General features: G+C 39.9%; 1 protein-coding gene across 2 annotated transcripts in view; it reads left to right on the forward strand.

Moving 5' to 3' along the window:
- dock5 (dedicator of cytokinesis 5) overlaps positions 1-16,016 on the forward strand; it is a 41,406-nt gene extending 25,390 nt beyond the window's left edge. Inside the window, exons 24-51 of one of the 2 annotated variants that reach the window (XM_024275419.2) lie at positions 326-396; positions 630-736; positions 897-1,033; positions 4,075-4,170; positions 4,313-4,411; positions 4,719-4,889; positions 4,998-5,098; positions 5,184-5,242; positions 5,497-5,651; positions 5,786-5,871; positions 6,164-6,320; positions 6,437-6,477; positions 6,544-6,634; positions 6,741-6,860; positions 7,039-7,128; positions 8,820-8,924; positions 9,236-9,377; positions 9,676-9,757; positions 9,845-9,929; positions 10,049-10,135; positions 10,238-10,414; positions 11,718-11,801; positions 11,886-12,023; positions 12,253-12,425; positions 12,522-12,666; positions 13,846-13,999; positions 14,181-14,299; positions 14,415-16,016. In XM_024275419.2, coding sequence (XP_024131187.1) covers positions 326-396; positions 630-736; positions 897-1,033; positions 4,075-4,170; positions 4,313-4,411; positions 4,719-4,889; positions 4,998-5,098; positions 5,184-5,242; positions 5,497-5,651; positions 5,786-5,871; positions 6,164-6,320; positions 6,437-6,477; positions 6,544-6,634; positions 6,741-6,860; positions 7,039-7,128; positions 8,820-8,924; positions 9,236-9,377; positions 9,676-9,757; positions 9,845-9,929; positions 10,049-10,135; positions 10,238-10,414; positions 11,718-11,801; positions 11,886-12,023; positions 12,253-12,425; positions 12,522-12,666; positions 13,846-13,999; positions 14,181-14,299; positions 14,415-14,498 — 3,156 coding nt within the window. In that variant the 3' untranslated portion in view covers positions 14,499-16,016. The remainder of the gene's footprint in view (positions 1-325; positions 397-629; positions 737-896; positions 1,034-4,074; positions 4,171-4,312; positions 4,412-4,718; positions 4,890-4,997; positions 5,099-5,183; positions 5,243-5,496; positions 5,652-5,785; positions 5,872-6,163; positions 6,321-6,436; positions 6,478-6,543; positions 6,635-6,740; positions 6,861-7,038; positions 7,129-8,819; positions 8,925-9,235; positions 9,378-9,675; positions 9,758-9,844; positions 9,930-10,048; positions 10,136-10,237; positions 10,415-11,717; positions 11,802-11,885; positions 12,024-12,252; positions 12,426-12,521; positions 12,667-13,845; positions 14,000-14,180; positions 14,300-14,414) is intronic. The other variant, XM_024275420.2, reaches the window with a different exon arrangement.
- The last annotated feature ends 1,402 nt before the right edge of the window (positions 16,017-17,418 follow it).

Genomic DNA, 17,418 nt, shown 5'->3' on the forward strand with positions numbered 1-17,418 from the left:
TCAGCTGTAGTTCTTGTTTTGTAGAGATCAACAACATTTCCAAATGTGTCATGTGGTGTGTGGGGGCTTCCTCTTATGTCTTGAGTTTGTATTTCTTCATTTCATTTTGTTGTTTTTGCATGAGTACACAATAATCCAGCTGTGAAAAAATGCTCCACCCCTAATAACAAGTTATTGAAATATAATAGAAACTGATTGCAAAACAATTTGAATTCCCTGTTGGTGATGTCATTAATAAGAAAAAGTAGCGATGAAAGCCTGTTTTGGTGTGTTAAAAAGACCCCTGAGCAGTATTCTGATGCAAGCCGATTCTTTGCTTTTGCAGGGTGCAATATTGAAATATCTCCCCAGCATCATTAATGACGTTCAGACTGTGTTTGATCCCGTGGAGCTCAGGTAACTCGCAAGAGAGTTCGCACAACAGGAAAATGAAAATTGCCTGTCTCGGTGCAAATTACCTTCCGTACTTCTGAGTAAAGGTGTTGTTCTCCGTTCCCGCTGCTGTAAAACCAGTCAGTCATGTGCGATGCTTATTGCTTCTCTAATTGCAAGATATGAAATATATTTGCATTCGAATTGTCACAGCCGCTCTTAAGGTGTTTTTTCTTCCCTTTTCGATCCCTTTTCAGTGTTCTCCTAACAAAGTTCATCGAGAGCATCCCAGACTTGCAGCTTGTGCGTCAGAAGCTGGGCTGCATGTGTAAAATGGTGGAGAGTGACCTTTTCAAGCAGCCAGGTAGGAGTTCTCACAGCGCTGAAACCATCTAATGACATTTCAAACGAGCTGAAACAGAATTAAAAGTATAAGAGAGCTGAATGGCGGGCACAGCCACACTCTTTTATTGTGTGGCAGAAACCTGCTATGTGAATCAGTTCTCTCCTGTCTGATCACACAGAATGCCGCGACGTGCTGCTGCCGCTGGTCACTGATCAGCTGAGTGGCCAGCTGGATGACCACTCCTGTAAACCAGACTATGAGGCTTGTGTGCAAGTGCTCAGCACAGTGCTGGACAACCTGGACCGCAAAGATGTGGTGAGAAGATGAAATGCAATAACGGTTATTAAACGGTTAGCAGCCTCACAATTCCAACTTAACATTAGCAGTGCAAAATGCTAAATAGGAAGTACCTGTGGGTTTCCAGAAGTCAAAATCCCATAGACTTCTATAGAGAAATAGACAGGTATTACTCAGTCATTCTGTTTGTCAGAATAACTATTCTACATTTGATACATTATTCTTAGCATCTTCTTTCTAATCCTAATTAAAAAAAATCCATACAGGAAGTTGTAAACTGACCAATCAGATTCTCTAGCAAAAGCATGTGGTGCCCATTGGCCCCACCTCAAATGCTTGCCAGCTCCTCCCAAGTCGCTTTTAGTGGAAGGGGTATGGACTTCCAACAAGCTCACTCATGATTGGAAACTGTAGTTCTTAGTGATAGTGTTAATGGCTACTACATTTCCAAATGCTAGAATCTTAGAAATGTGAATAATAAGAAATTGTTGATGCCATCAACAGATGGACCAACAATTGAGACAACATAAGATGCAAAAACAAACAGGTTGCAACATTTCCACAGAAATCCTTTTATTACTAAACGTTTTACAAGCTGGAGTTAAGACTTGATTTTACCAGTCTTTCTAGTTTTATGTTTTATATAATATTTGTTAAGGTTCATGAGGAAAAAAGATTAGTTTTATTTGATTTATTGTGCTTGCATTTAAAGCATCACAAATGTAAATGCTTGAGTGTCTAAGGAGGAATTTGTTACAGTAAAACGGTTTTTACCCAAGATACTCAGCTTCTCATGCTTTAACTGAATACATTTAAGTCAACTCTATGCAAAATGTATTCATTTGTTATTTAGCCCAGAAAATTGGAGCTGGTGTAGACGGCTGAGCTATTTTAATTTTTGTTTGCTCCAGAAGCCAAGGTTCAGAGCTCAGACTCCCATGGGCTCCTCACAGTTTAGCTGCTGTTTTGTGAAACCCGTGGAAGCTTTTGTGAGGGTTATGCAGGAAGTTCAGTGGGGTGGGAAGCCCCTGGGCAAACCCAGAGCTTGCTAGAGGGATTGCATATTTATATTGCATTTTTTTCATTCATTCTTGGCTGTTTTGTTTTGGAGTGAATTGACCTAGAAGTATCCAAGTGGCAGTATGAATGTGAGCAGGTCAAATCCTTTAAATGCTAAAGAGATGCAGTTTTATTTATATTTTTTTCTGCTAAAATAAAAAAAGGAGAAATCAACAGAGAACAAATCAATTTATGCCTGTCCCACATTTTTTTCTGTAATTCTCATTCACTTGCATATTTGAAGATGAATATCATTACATTTAAGTTTGGAATATTGTAATTAGAGCATAGTAAGTTCACACAAAGCCTCCATGTATAAATAAACTTGAAGTGCACCTGTCACCTCCTCCATTGAAGTTCATCTTGACCTCCTGTTGTCTTCTGAAATATATGAAGAAATTTTAGACCTTCACAAGGTTTGATGTAGGTTTCGCCAAAAGAAAGATGATTTTAAGGAGATCGCTTTTAAATCATGAGGAAACTAAGAAGAAAATGATCTTAAAATTGTCCAGACAGTTTAGGATGATGTGTTCATAAATGTATAAAGTTAGGATTTTCTCCAGAAACATGGAGGTCATGTTGGAAAAACCACACAAATGTTTTTTCCTCCAAAAATGTCAAGATATCCCCCTCAATTTCAGGTGTCAGGTTTGATGTTCTGGAGTTCAAAAACATAAAGGGATTTTACTGGAAGCTTAACACCGTATTTCAATCCACAGTGGTGGGCAGTTTTTCATAATATTTCTACAACTTACAAGTAATTTAGCTTCTCAAGGCTGAGCAACATGACACAATTTTAGGGAAATCCACTCTTAAGTCTGAGTAACAAAATTCCACTATAGTAGTTCGCTTGATACAATATTAACCCTGGAGAATCCAAGGACGATTTTCTTCTGGGATTTTAAAGTAATTTGACCTTTTATTTGTTTGTTCATTTTGAGTAGCAGCAATTAACCACAGCCAAAAAAAAGAGAAAATCAAATAAAATACAAAACGGTGGACAAATTTGACCCCGTGGGTTGTTCAGGGTTAAAATACTTTGTTAAAATTAAGAAAAACAAATTAAAACAAACAAGATACAAGAAGCTGCACAGCCCCTCTAGCAGCATGACTAGGGATGTGGATTGACGAGAGTTTAGTGATGCAATACTTATCCTGATACATGTTTCACAATACGATACGTATCATGATATATCCCACGACTGTACCAGAACAATTTTTTGCTTTTTTAAAAAAAAAATTTTATAAAACAGTATGGCTTAGAAAATTGTAAATTTTTTCTGAGCTGCTACGAAGCACTGAAAGCCGTATTTTTAAAGGATCCTGGCAGCAACGTTGCACAGAGTTTTGGTTCGGTACCCATCCCGTTGTTGTTGGTCACGGTGTAGAGCTGCTCAAAGAGGCTCAGTGTGCTGCCAACTAGTGGTCGGACTTTAGGTGGAAAACAAAAGATGTCGAACAACGCTCATAAATGATTAATTAATGATCATCTTGTCAGCTTTTTTAATTGAGGCAAGTATCACCAAACAAAATATCGCGATATATTGCTTAATACATTTTTCCCTACACAAGACCAAACATAGGTGTGTGAGTGGTTAAACAAAGTTCCTATTTAAACAGGTAGCAAATATTATGACTAAAATTTATATCAGAGAAAAAATACTTCTAATATAATTAAAGAAGAAAATAATGAGGACAAAAACACTCTTTAAAATAGCTTTTTTTTTAACAGAAAACACATAATTAAGTAGTTCTAAATAAATTGATATTTGATCACATATTAGATTATCTGTTAAATTAGTGACAGTTGTGTAACATCTTGGAAAAGCTGAGACTTCAAACGTGTCTACTGAAATATGAAGAAGATTTGCGAGAGAATGAAAAACCTGTTATGAAAGCGTAATGAAGTTAACATAATTGACCTTTCCCCCAAATGGAGCGCTCTCTCCCGATAAGTCGGCGTATCTGTGTTTGTGCCTGAGGCTCTTCTGTGTGCGCAGGGTCCCACCAGAGGGCACATTCAGCTGATAATGGAGCGGCTCCTCCGCAGGGTTAATCGCACCGTCATCAGCATGGACCGAGATTCACCTCTCATTGTAAGGCCCGCTGTGATGCTCCTGCTGAAGAGTGCACTCGTTGAGATTTTGGCGAATCTGTCGAATGTGTTTTTTCTTTTTTTTTTTAAGGATAATTTTCCTGTGAAATGCCTGGAGTTAATAGCTGTCATGTCTTTGGCAGGGCCACTATCTCGCCTGCATGACTGCCATCCTGAAGCAGATGGATGACATGCATTACACCCACTACATCAGCACCTTCAAAACAAGACAAGATATCATTGTAAGTGTCTCGGTTCCTCCCTTGTTGGCTACATCTTGTCCTGAAGCATCTCATCAATAACCGGCTTTAAACCACCCTGGCCACTTACTGCTCCTTAAGGGAGTATTGATTACAGACATTTCATGCGGTTGATTGCACTGACATGATGAGGTTGTCGTTGGGTTTCCGCGAAGCTGCGGGGGCATCGTGTGTGACTGACGCGTACCTGCTGCTGCTTCACCAGCCTCGCTTTAATCACCTGGATTCTTAAGAGATAAATGGGATGAACTCATTTCAACTGAGGATTTTGTTCTTCCTCTGGCTTTAGGACTTCCTCATGGAGACGTTCATTATGTTTAAAGACCTCATGGGAAACGTCTTCCCCACCGACTGGGTGATCATGAACATGGTCCAAATGCAGGTGTTCCTGAGGGCCATCAACCAGTACTCCAACGTGCTCAACATGTACTTCCTGGACCCGACGCATTTTGAACTACAGGTGCTGTGTCCCGCCGATCACACTTCTCATCAAACACACAATCAAAGTGAAGCGCTGCGAGACGATAATTGCAGCATCAATATTTAAATGGTCTCCTTTCCCTTCCAGCTGTGGAATAACTACTTTAATTTGTGCGTGGCATTCCTCACTCACAAGACCTTGCAGCTGGAGTCCTTCTCCCAAGAGAGGCGGAATAAGATACTAAATAAGTGAGATTTTTAGGTTACCAGAGGAGATCTGTTCAAAAAGGGAGAAGTTACATCATCAGCTGGTTGATTGAATTCTTTTTCTCAGATATGGAGACATGAGGAAGACCATGGGATTTAAGATCAGGGACATGTGGTACAACCTTGGTGAGTGTCCTCTGCAATCTGACAACGCTGCTGTTATCAAAGAGATGCTGGAACTGATTATTCAGTGCCCGCCAATAATGCAAGGGGAAATAAGAATGCAATATGTTTTTATTGTCCAGTTTCACAGTGTACTGTTGTTTTCCTTGCCACGTTATTAGATTTACCCTCTGTTTGTCGAAAAGTAAAGATGCAGCATATTGCCTCTTCAAATCATTACAAGATTTCTCTGCATTACAATATCTGCTGCCTCCCAGGCCCCCACAAAATGAAGTTCATCCCAGCCATGGTCGGGCCCATCCTGGAGGTCACGCTGGTGCCTGAGCCGGAGCTACGAAAGGCCACCATCCCCATCTTCTTTGATATGATGCAGTGCGAACACAACTTCAGCCCCGGACGCACTTTTCAGACGGTACAACCCTGCCCCAAAGAATCCACAAACTTTAGGGTTTTCCCTCATGTTTTTGTTTGTTTCCTAACCTTTAAATTAACTTGTTTGGCTAACTGAGATGTCATGTTCACCCGTTTTTTTTCGCTTTGTTGCAGTTTGAGAATGAATTAATCATGAAATTGGATCAAGAGGTGGAAGGAGGCCGAGGGGATGAGCAGTACAAAGTCCTGCTGGAGAAAACGTAAGGCAGATAAGTAGATCACACATTTATTTCTTTTTGAAAACCGCTCCAGTAACACACACAAGGCAGAAGTTTAATGTAGTCTAGAGGGAAATTCACTCCTACAATACCTCAGAGGCTTTTTCATTGTGTTTTGATCAAGTCTTCAGGAGAGAACAGTGATGAGACGATCAGAATTAAAATCAAATCAATGGAAACTCTCTAGGATGCGCTTTCTAATATCAAACGATCCTCAGAAGGGACTCGTTTGCAAATGAGCGAAGCCGAATTTCTTACCTGTTTCTACATGCAGATTGCTGGAGCACTGCAGACGCCACAGATACCTGTCTCAGTCGGGGGAGGAGCTGGCTGTGCTGCTCAGCACTTTGCTGGAGAATCTGCTGGCGTACCGCACAATCACCCACGACGAGAGTCCCGAGCACCGCATGAGCTGCACCGTCAATGTGCTGGTAAGCCTTCATGTCTTTACCCGACTTAACCCCAAGTTTATAAATCCCTAGTCATTCCTGATTAGCAGCCTGTGAGGAATTATGTGATAGGATGTTTGGATTTTTTTCTTTTCCAGAATTTCTACAAAGAAAAGAAAAGGGAGGACATTTATATCCGGTGAGTCAGTTAGTTAGTTTTTAACAAGTGAGAAATGTCATCTAACTTTTTTTGTTCTGTTCCAAGGTATTTGTATAAGCTGCGAGATTTGCACCTGGACTGTGAGAACTACACGGAAGCAGCTTACACTCTGCTGCTACATGCTGAATTACTGCAGGTATTTAACACCTTTAAGTTTAACCTAAATTAATACATTTTTGATCTTCTTTATGAGCTTTTGTTTGACTTTTCAAACTGTTCTTTGTGCCCATTTTCCACCCCAGTGGTCAGACAAACCATGTGCACCTCATCTGATACCTCGAGACAGGGAGCATGCGTGGACCCAGCAGGAGCTGAAGGAAAGGCTCTTCCAGGAAATCATTTGCTACCTGGATAAGGGAAAGGTGATTTTAAGCTATGTTGAACTGGTACTTGGTATTTCGATTCTTGCCAGGAAGTCATGTTAGGCCACAACCGGAGGGGAGTTCATTAAACCAGATGGCAAAGTCTAGCATGTGCTTCTGTTTTCATGTTAATGTTTTATGGTTGCCTTTTAACTAAGTGCTTCTCACGTCTTCTCAGATGTGGGAGAAGGCCATTGAGCTGTGCAAACAGCTGGCTAAGATGCACGAGAGCCACATGTTTGACTTCATGGAGCTGAGCCAGCTGCTGGTAAGAGAACACGAGCTGAGGGATTCAGACGTCATCGCTTATAAAACATCGGAAAGACTCCGCACCATGAACTGCTGTGAAAACAGCTGGAGCTTAATTTGGATCGTGCTATTTTTTCTTCTGTTTAGATACCTGACTTTATCAATCTGCTGGAGCCACTGGATTTGATCTTTTCAACCAATGTAGAATTTAACCACATAAGGGAGTGTCTTTACCTGCTATATCCTCCAGATGTTATGCTTTCCTGGAGTCTACAATAGAACTTTAGGACTTCACAACAGTTAGTCGCAGTGTTTTAGTCACATACTAATACCATGCAGTGCTGATAATAAATATTTCTGGTTTCTTTCTTTTTGTTTTTATTCGTCACATTTTTAAATTATTTCAATTCTCAAGCAAAAGTAATATTGGAAAAAACTGCATTCAAGTTTGGACTTTGTCTGTGAAATCCCCAAATCTTTCAAATTTGAAGCCATGCTTAGAGAAACTTCTTGGTACAGTTAGAATCATTGACTTCAGGTTTACACTGCAACCTGACGACCCAACAGTCACCATGAAGATTTTCTGGAAAAGCATTGAATTCAGGATTTTATTTCTTGCATTCAGTCATTGAGATCTTAAATCAGCAGTGCAGCCCAAAACATGATACTACCACCTCTGTGTTTGATTGTGGCTAAGATGTTTTTTTGTTATTCTAAAATGTACATTTCTGTAAAATGTTATCAGGACACACTTTACAGACAGTTTCATTTTTGTTCTCATCAATGCCTAGATGAGTTTGCCAAAAGTTGTGGAGATCATCCACATATAAATTGGAAGACATTTTGGTAAACATAGGCTTTTACTTTGGTACTCTGTCCAGCCTTGTTGAATCATAAATGTATGTATTATCTGCAGCTATTGTTACATGTTTGTAACATTTCCTCAAGTTCTAATGGCGTACTTTGAGTCACTGGAAAAGTCCAAATTCCAAGTTTGTCTTATTTGTGAGGAATGGCTTTCATTGAGGTTCTTGTAGGCTCAAGTTAATAGTATATTGAATTTATCTTTTGAAATTCTTTGGTTTTGGCAGTGTGTTAGTTTTTGAGCTCAGATGATGTTTGGCCTGGTTTGAAAAGAATAAGTAAATCCAGCTCTCCAAGGAAAAAAGAAGGTAATTTATTAAGGCAATTATTAATTAAAAGCAAGTTAGATGTTGTTGCCTTTACAAAAATGGTCAGGCAGGTTGAACTAGTTTTTCACGAGATAAAATAAAAATATTTTCATTTTTAAAAAGCTGTGTTTACATGGGTTAACTTTGTCTCAAATTTAAGCAGATTTCTTAAGAATTACAGTTTGACAAAAGTCTAAAAAGCAAAAACATTGAAATGAAAGCAAACAGTTTTCCTTGTTGGTGTCACATGAAAACAGTCATTATCAGCTTCAGTTAGTTTTAGCAGAATCTTCTATGCAAAAAGGAAATCAAATCTTATCACAGCAGTGATGCACATGCTTGCTCAGTGCTGGAATCAGTGAAAAGTTTCAACCGTTTGAAGTTTGACTTGTTTTCACCCTGAATTGTGTCTTTGGGTGGAATTATGATCCCGGTGTAAAGCATTAAAGCAGCACAAGGTTATTTGGGCTTAAAAATGTTAATCTGGCTCCTTCTAATTACAAAAAAGGATATAAATATTTTTTGTCCTGTGTTGCAGAAAAAACAAGCAGAGTTCTACGAGAAAATAATGCATGAGATGCGACCACAGCCAGAGTACTTTGCAGTTGGATATTACGGCCTTGGATTTCCGTCTTTCCTCAGGGTAAGAAAATGATTACCTATTTCAATAAATGGAGACTTGGAGAAGCCCTCATGTTGCCCTCCTTATGCACGAAGCTGGCATTTTGAAATATTTCTTGAGGCAGTGTGCAATAATCCTCGTAAAGGTTATTAGCTTTTTGATGTCACAACAGAATGTCAGAATGAATACAGTCCTCCCAGTGCAATAAACGTGGCACTCATGAAGTTTGAAAAAGAGGCGGAGCCTCTTTTGTTAAATATTAAAATAACCAACTGTCTTTTGGTGATCTGTTTTTTTTTTTTTTTTACTTGAGTGCTTTATTTTTGCTACAGAACAAGATGTTCATCTACAGAGGCAAAGAGTATTCCTTTCTTGAAGACTTCAGTATGAAGCTGCTCTCTCAGTTCCCAAATGCAGTGCGCATGACCAGCACAGCGCCCCCTGGAGACGAAATCTGTAACTCACAAGCCCAGCGTATCCTTTCAAAAGCTGCAGAAACGCAGCTGCCGCATGAGGTTTACCTTAGACAAAAGTCCAAAATATAGCAAAAAGTATTCTCTAATACCCATAATTATTGCTTGTTGTTGCCATGGAACAATGGATGACATGTGATGAAGCTGCCTAACTTTTGGCCCTTCTTTTGTAAGCACAGTGTTTACTAAAGCGAAGCTTTACGACATGACAGTTTGAGATTAGATAATGACGCAGGCTAGTTTCTCGTCGTCTCTGCTTCCTCCTCGTTCTTGTTTTCATCCTCAGCTAAACTTGATAGACATCCAGTGTTTCACTGTCAAGGCTGTTTTCACAGTCCCACGGCATCTTAAAGAGAAGGGAGTTCCAGAACAAATATTAAAGTCAGTTCCACCATTTTTTTTTTCATTAGAGTAAATATCCAGCCACTTTTTTCTAACTTCTTGCTGTTTTTTCTCTTTGTCTTGCAGCTATTACAGAACCAATGAAGTTGATCAGTTCCAGTACTCCAGGCCCTTCAGGAAAGGTGAAAAGGACCCAGACAACGAATTTGCTGTGAGCTCTCCTTAAATTTACTTTTTTGTGCAAAACTATATATATATGCTCAAACTTCTCTCTATACATGAATAAAAGTGTGGAAGCATTGCAATATAAATATTTAATCCTGTAAACAGACTATGTGGATTGAGAGAACGACCTTCATCACTGCCTATCGCTTCCCAGGGATCCTCAAATGGTTTGAAGTCAAAATTAGCTCAGTGGTAAAGAACAGCTTTAATGCTTTTACTTGTTTTATTTATTTCTATTTTTTTTGTTAATATTGATTTATAGTTAGTAATTTTTCCATTCATGGCTGGTGGCAGGAGGAGCTTAGCCCGCTGGAGAATGCCATAGAGGCCATGGAGATGACCAATGAAAAGCTGGGCAACCTGGTGCAGCAACAAGCTTTTGATCGCTCTCTGTCCATCAACCCGCTGTCCATGATGCTCAGCGGCATTGTCGACCCCGCTGTCATGGGAGGGTTCTCCAACTACGAAAAGGTTCCAGTCTTATACACGTTTTGCTTGTTTTATGCCTCCTTAGGTTCAAAACTAGCACTGCTAACAATTCCGTTAGGCAAATTCTTTTACTGCTGTTCCTTTAAACATGAAGTTCAACATTCTTTTAACTAGTCATAAGCTAATTATTACACAGTCTGAAGCCATTGTCTAACGGGATAAAATGTCGAGATGACATTTTGTTTGGTAAAGGTCAGGCTGACTGACACTGAATGTGAACTATACATTGACTGGCAGGCAAATGGGTTCATTTGAGAGGCATACATTCCACTTTAACCTGAAATAAAAATTTAGAATTAAAAGTGAAATGTCAAACTTTACAAACTGAAACAGAAAAAAGCTTCCGTCTGCACAATAAGAAAACAGTGCTATTTCTTAACAGGTTCTTCAGAGCTTTTTACACAAACTCCCACTTATTAAGTGGGATTTATAAATTACACAGTTTTTCATACAGGTCTAATTTTTGTATTGAAAATTTGGAAATGAAAAAAAAATCTGCATTTCCAGATGTGAACAGTGTGGTCTGGTTCAGGGAAGTTTCTGCTCACTTTTTTTTGGCTGTACAGATGAGCTTAGATAACCAGGTTTCTTTCTCAAGTTAGCTGGATTCCTATACATCATCTGAATGTGAATCTGGTTTTTGTAACCATGGTAACAGATTATGATAGCCTGGTTTTAGAAGGTATTTTTCTGCAGGGAAATTGGTTTGCGTTAGGAGCCCATTATTTTAAATTTTCAGAAACACATCGAGGACATGAAAGAAATTACACTTAGATAATCACAATTTTCAGAAAGTTAACTGAACCACTATTTTTACTACTGGTATTTCAAATATTTTTGTCGCAATATTTGGTTTCTAACAACCTGTAAAAAAGAAAATGAAAAGTACGTTTATAATATGTTGACCAAAATAGCATCAATCATTTTATTCTGCATAAAATTTGAAATGAACTTTAGCAATAATATGAAATAAGAAAAAGTGGTTTTTATTAGTCAGTGCAGTCTTCAATGCTTGTTTACTCAATCAGGTTAAGCTCACATTACAATTCTAAGCTACACCTCTGAAGGAAAGTTATACAACTAACCATCAGCCAATAAGTCTATTTAACTTTCTAGCCGGCCTCAAGCTAGTTATATGCTACAGTTTGTGTTCATTAGGGAGTCACTGTGGTGTCTTTTATTTTTTTTTATGCTGTGAAACTGTTCACTGCTGCTGGCTGTGATATTCTAGTGAGCGTGGTCAACATGTTTCCCAATTGTCATCCAGTTTTATTATCTACCGCAGGCCTTCTTTACAGACACATACATGCAAGATCATCCGGATGACCACGATCGCATTGAGGTCCTTAAACATCTCATTGCACTGCAGGTAAAATTCTTTATAACGCTCGTGAATCAGGATCACATTTTTGTGGGGCTCGCATGCTGAATAATCTCCCCCCCTCCCCATCAGATCCCTCTGTTGGCAGATGGAATCCGCATCCACGGGGAGAAGGCGACGGAGCAGCTGAAGCCCTTCCACAATCGTCTGGTTACATGCTTCCAAGACCTTCGGGAGAAAGTGGAGAAGCATTACGGTGTCATAACCTTGGTGTGTTGCCAACTGTGAACTCGATTTAATGCAAGAGGATGCCAGCTGTAGCTATTGGTCCTCTTGCCTTCCTATCAAATGCTTTTCATTCAAACCAGAGCGTGCTTTATATTCGAGCGTTGCCATAAATCTTCCTTTAGCCAGGCTGCTCCATCCTGCCCCTTGCCTGTCATTCTGCTCCTTTCCTGCCAATATCCCCCAATGATGCTTAATCCCATTTGTGTCCTAGCCCTGTTCTCTTACTGAGAGTAAGAAAAGCCGCGTGGGCTCCGTGGTGATGCCCTACATCCTGTCCTCCACCCTCCGCCGCATGTCCAACGTCTCAACCCTCTCCAGTGCTTCTTCAGGCCTCTCCAGTGGCTCTGCGTCGTCAGACGGACCCTCCTGCATTTCCTCCCAAGAGTTAGTCCCCCCGCATCAACCCACTTTCCCCTCTCATCCATTTTGAAACAGACACTATCTGTCCGATACAAACTGACTCTTAATATTCACACACAGTTCGTTGTTGTCCCATCCCAGCGATCGAAGGGCGTCCGTTCTGTCCCGCGCTGAGGACGACAACAGGATTGCTAGAAAAAACAGGAAGGAGTGGAGCGTAAGCAAATCCCAGGTCATAGCAGAGAGGCAGTCAGACGCAGAGGAGGTATGGCCTAATGTGAACTGTTTATTTTTGTTTGTGCATGAGTTCTGTTTGGGTTCAGATCCTCAAAAGGCTTTTTTATGTACTCACTCAATTGCTTTAATTTTACAGAGTTAGATTTTTTTTTTTGCTGCAACTAGAAGCTGTGAATCTAGTTGCAACATTACATGGAGACAAAAATTGGAAACCTTACGAGTTCTCTTCTGTTGGAGGAAGCAAGGACCAAATTGGCTTATTCTCTAAATTGATGTTTTCCATTTCTTTTGCCATTACAAAGCAATGTTTTTTTTCTGAAGACTGAAACTACCAGAGAGCTTTTTTCATTTCCTTCTTCCATGTAGCCAGTTTCACAAAAAAAAAATAGCAGTAAATCTTAAACCCAAAAAAATGACAAAACATTTTATTTTATTTCCAAATCAAACAAGAACATGCTCCAGGACAGTAATGCTGATCTCAATTGTAAAACATCAGGAATTTTAAACTACTTTGGATCACTGCCTTCATAAAGATCACAACAGTCTGCTCTTGCTCCTACCTAAAAAATTGTCACTAGAAAGTTTGATGGTGTGAATAATTTCGTGATCAAACTGCAGGTTTATGCATAATTGACCAGTATCTCTTCTTGAGCAAAAATCAAAGCCTAAAACTTCATGTCTTGAAGCAGAATTTTCTAAACATGAAGCTTTCTTTGGTTGTGCAGGAAAAAAAGCAACAAATAAAACCGTCTCTTAGCTTTGATAATGGATTAATGCACTAAATAGACAAGGAAGCAAATTTAACCATGTCGTTACCATGACAACCCGTGATGCACAGTGGTTCCAGGTATTTATCAGCGTTATTTTTGTCTTTGAATCCAATAACCATGAAATTTCCCTGCAGGTTTACTAAAGCTATTTTAGGAATAGTCCGTGACTGACAAAGGTAAATGTTTTTAGAGTAACAGCTACTTGAAAACCAAAAGGGTTGTGTGTGATTAGAATTCACTTTGTGTAAATACATTTAAAAAAGTAATTAACTACAGTGTGCTTAGAAATGCATCATGAAAGGGCTTTAGTTTGAATGAGCCACGCTCCATCTCCTCATGGAGATGGAGCATTTCTCTATCAGGTTAGCTTTTGTGGACGCTTTGTGCCGTTTCTTTTGAAAGTACAGGCAATCTGTTTTCTGCTTTTTTTGCTGCAGACTCCTCTAGAGAAGCAACAGAGGCCCAAAAGTTTACAGTTTGGAGACAGACGCCTCACCCTCTCCTTGTTCCAGGGCTCTCAGCTCAGCCTTTCTAACCCACTGAGCCCACTCCCCGGCTCTCCTAACACTCCGCACACGCCGCGCAGCTCCAGTATGTATCACATGCAATAGTGTTCTCTTTTTTTCTTCCTTTAACTTTTGCTTTTTGCACAAAAAATGAGAGAATATTTGAATATTTCTGTCTTTGTGTAAGCATATTCTTAATCAGCTCCTGCAAGGATGCACAGATGCATGTGGTCTGAAAGGCTTTTCCTTCCTTCCTCCTGTGCTAGGTTACTCATCACTTCTCAGTGACAACAATGCCAATACTATTGACGCCCCAGGGACCCCCCCACCCATGCCTCCCAAGAAACACCCGCACGAGATTGACAACCCAGGGTTGTCTTCAGAGGTACATCTGCGCAGAGAAAATAGCAGCCCTTCTCTAATGCATATTTAATAGCAAATAAATGTAAAATATTCCCTTTTTTATTCCAAGTCCTAACAGAAACTCTCTTCTCCTGCAGTTCACACCTCCTTTACCCACGAAAATTGAGAGCAAGCCTCCACCGCCGCCTCCCAAGACTAGAAAGTCAATGTTTCCCTCATAGGAGAGCCCTTCGCAGCAAGGTGACACCTAAACCTTTAAAAGGCCTTTAAAAATTTCAGCAGCGCTCTGATTTGGCCGTTTCATATTTCCCCGGCTTTGTGGAAGTGCCACAGTAGGGTGCCAATATCGAGTGCGTGGGGCGGATTCAACGTTCTCTGCTGCCGGGATCTGATGCAGGTCACGTCATTCCAAGCAGCCTCCTGTTTCTCAGATTTTGAGCTGTTAAAAAAAGCAGGAATATTTGCATGGTTACTGTATTGTTTAGCAGAAATAGGTGCATGATTTGGGGGCACATTTTGGGTACAGTCTTGGATGTGGTGCGTGCGCTTTTTAGGGAAACGAAGCAGCTGTTGCTTAAAGATAAGTCGGTATGGTTTATTTATATTGAGTGCCAGGGAAAAGACATGAAAGACTCGAGCAAAATGATATTTTCTTTTTATGTGTGCGTGGATTGGAATGACACTGGATAACTTGTTCTTCCTCATTGCTGTGTGACAGCAGTCACGTATGATCAGGAAAAGCTACAGTTTATACACTTGATTAAGAGCAGGGAATACAATGTACAGAATGTAAGTGTTTATGTCGTGCACGCCGACTGAGACGACCAAAGCAGTTTTCTTAAACCGTGAGGTTTGCAGAGACACTGGATGGCATTATTGAATGTGGTGCATTTTTTTTATTTTTTACCTCTAAAGTTCCAAAAATATGCTACATCCTGTTTCCTGGTGGAAGTGTGGATGTGGTAAACAAACCACCACATCAGCACATCAGGTTTGCTTTAACCTGCCATTATTAGCTGGATTATTCTCTGTAAACTGTGCAAAATTAAGTTAGAAAATGTTGTTGGAATAACATTGCTTTGTTGTCAAGAACCTATCCATTCCTCTGCTTCCTGCAAACCAAATTTTAAAAATGTAAGGATTTTTTAAAATCATAATAACTTGAAAAGCCTTTTTGCCAAGTTGCTGCTTTGGGATCCACAAAAAAATCAACCCCAAAACAGAGAAGTTTGGTTTCAAGACCATGAATGAGAATATTTTTTGTACATGTTAGGCTGGACCTCTGTAGAGCCAAGAACACTTCTCTGATGTTTGAATATTTCAGATCTTCTTTAAAAATCTGTTCCTTTTTGAAAGCTGGTTTTCTTCAATTCTGTTTGATCTCTTAACCTTTTTTTATAACAGATATTTTTACAAAGACATTTTTAATACGAAATAATTTTGAAGCGTTTTTTTTTTTCTTATCACACGGCTTCATTCGCACCGCCGATAATCTCTTTAAAGAAACAATGAACCATCTTAGGAGAGCTTCATCTGTGCATGCATAGTGTTTTTAAATATGATTAGCATTGCCTATTGAGATGCTAGGTTTTATGCTTTTTTTATATATGTAAAGTGTTTTACACGACATTGTACAAAATGTGTAAAAATGTCTCAAGAGATGTAGAGACCTTTGTTTCTTTTTGTAATGATCAAATTCCTGTTGACTGAATCAAAATAAAAGCATATTTGAAAGGCCAGCCAAGTCTCATCTCTTGATGGCTGACTATTTTTGTAAGGTGTCTTCTCCATTACTCATCTGTGATCTTAATAACACACGGAGCGCACATTTCCCTCTGTGCGCACACAGGCTATTCATTATGATGCTTCCAGCGTGACGAATCACACATTCAAGGTCAAAGCATCCGACGCTGGAGATTCATTCACTTCACATTTCAATTTGGATAAATGTTAGTAAATGTTCAAGCTGCAGCTCTCCAGCTGATGGACTCCTTATGTGTGGAGGCCGTCTGCAGGGAGAACGTGTCTCTGCTGGCTGTGCGAGCTGGAGTCCGGTCAGGATAATCTGGGTTGTTAACGGCCTGTTCGCTCCCGTCCGGTGGGGGACGTCACTCCGCATGAAAGTCTTAGAGCGGTTAACAATGGCAGTGATGCTCGCTCATCCGAGGACAGCGGTGTTGTAACTGCCAAATGTAGCTGGATGCTCAGGAACATCTCCATGGAAACCGTTTCCACAATGCGCCGTCTTTACGACTTCATTCCGACTTGATGGAGAGGACGTTAAATCTTTACGGTATTGTTCACCGCATTTGCATCAGAAATGTCTTTGCAGCTCCGTTTCAGCTGACTAACCTTCAACTTTTCCTCGTGCATACTCATAAGTTACAGTACGGCGAGGCTGCACCCAGCAGTGTTTTCTGAAATAATACTACATTTTTTCTTCTCATCATTCAGTTCTTTATGCATTTATCAAAGTGTCATGCTTTCAGATTTGCTCCAATATCTCCTTAATTATGTCATAAAAAAGATCTAATTCAATCTATTTATAATAAGAATAAAAAGGATTCAGAAAGTATTTATATATTCATAATTCCACTATAGACTTCAATTGCTTAAATTACACCTTGAGGTTAATCCAATTTGGGTCCTAAGATAAGACCCTTCTGGCTACTGCCTACCTATGTAGCTATGGGGCGGCCCTGTGCCAGTCCCCAACCAGGAAAAAATACATGGTTGTGTGAGGGAGGGCATCTGGCCAAACTAAAACATCCGGATCAGTGAGAGCTGATTCGCTGTGGTGACCCCTCACCGGATATGCCGCGAGGTAAGCAACAACTTATTGATAACTGATACTATTTGTATCAATCACTTTACTTGTAGAGCACCTTTTATTAACGCGCTGGTCCGACGATGTATCTCAAACACACCTATTACTGGAGCTGCAGTTCATGACGTGGGACTTCAGAAATAACAGAACTCAAATGGTTTGACCAATCACGAAATACAACTGTAATACCTCGATTCAACCTGTAGGGGGCAGCACACAGACCATTTATGACTATAATTTCAAGTTTTATTTTAATTCGTCAAAAAATTGGCAATGACCAACAAACAACACTTTTAAAGCTCCATTTATTGAGG

Source organism: Oryzias melastigma, linkage group LG9 (assembly GCF_002922805.2).
Source record: "Oryzias melastigma strain HK-1 linkage group LG9, ASM292280v2, whole genome shotgun sequence".
Taxonomy (NCBI): domain Eukaryota; kingdom Metazoa; phylum Chordata; class Actinopteri; order Beloniformes; family Adrianichthyidae; genus Oryzias; species Oryzias melastigma.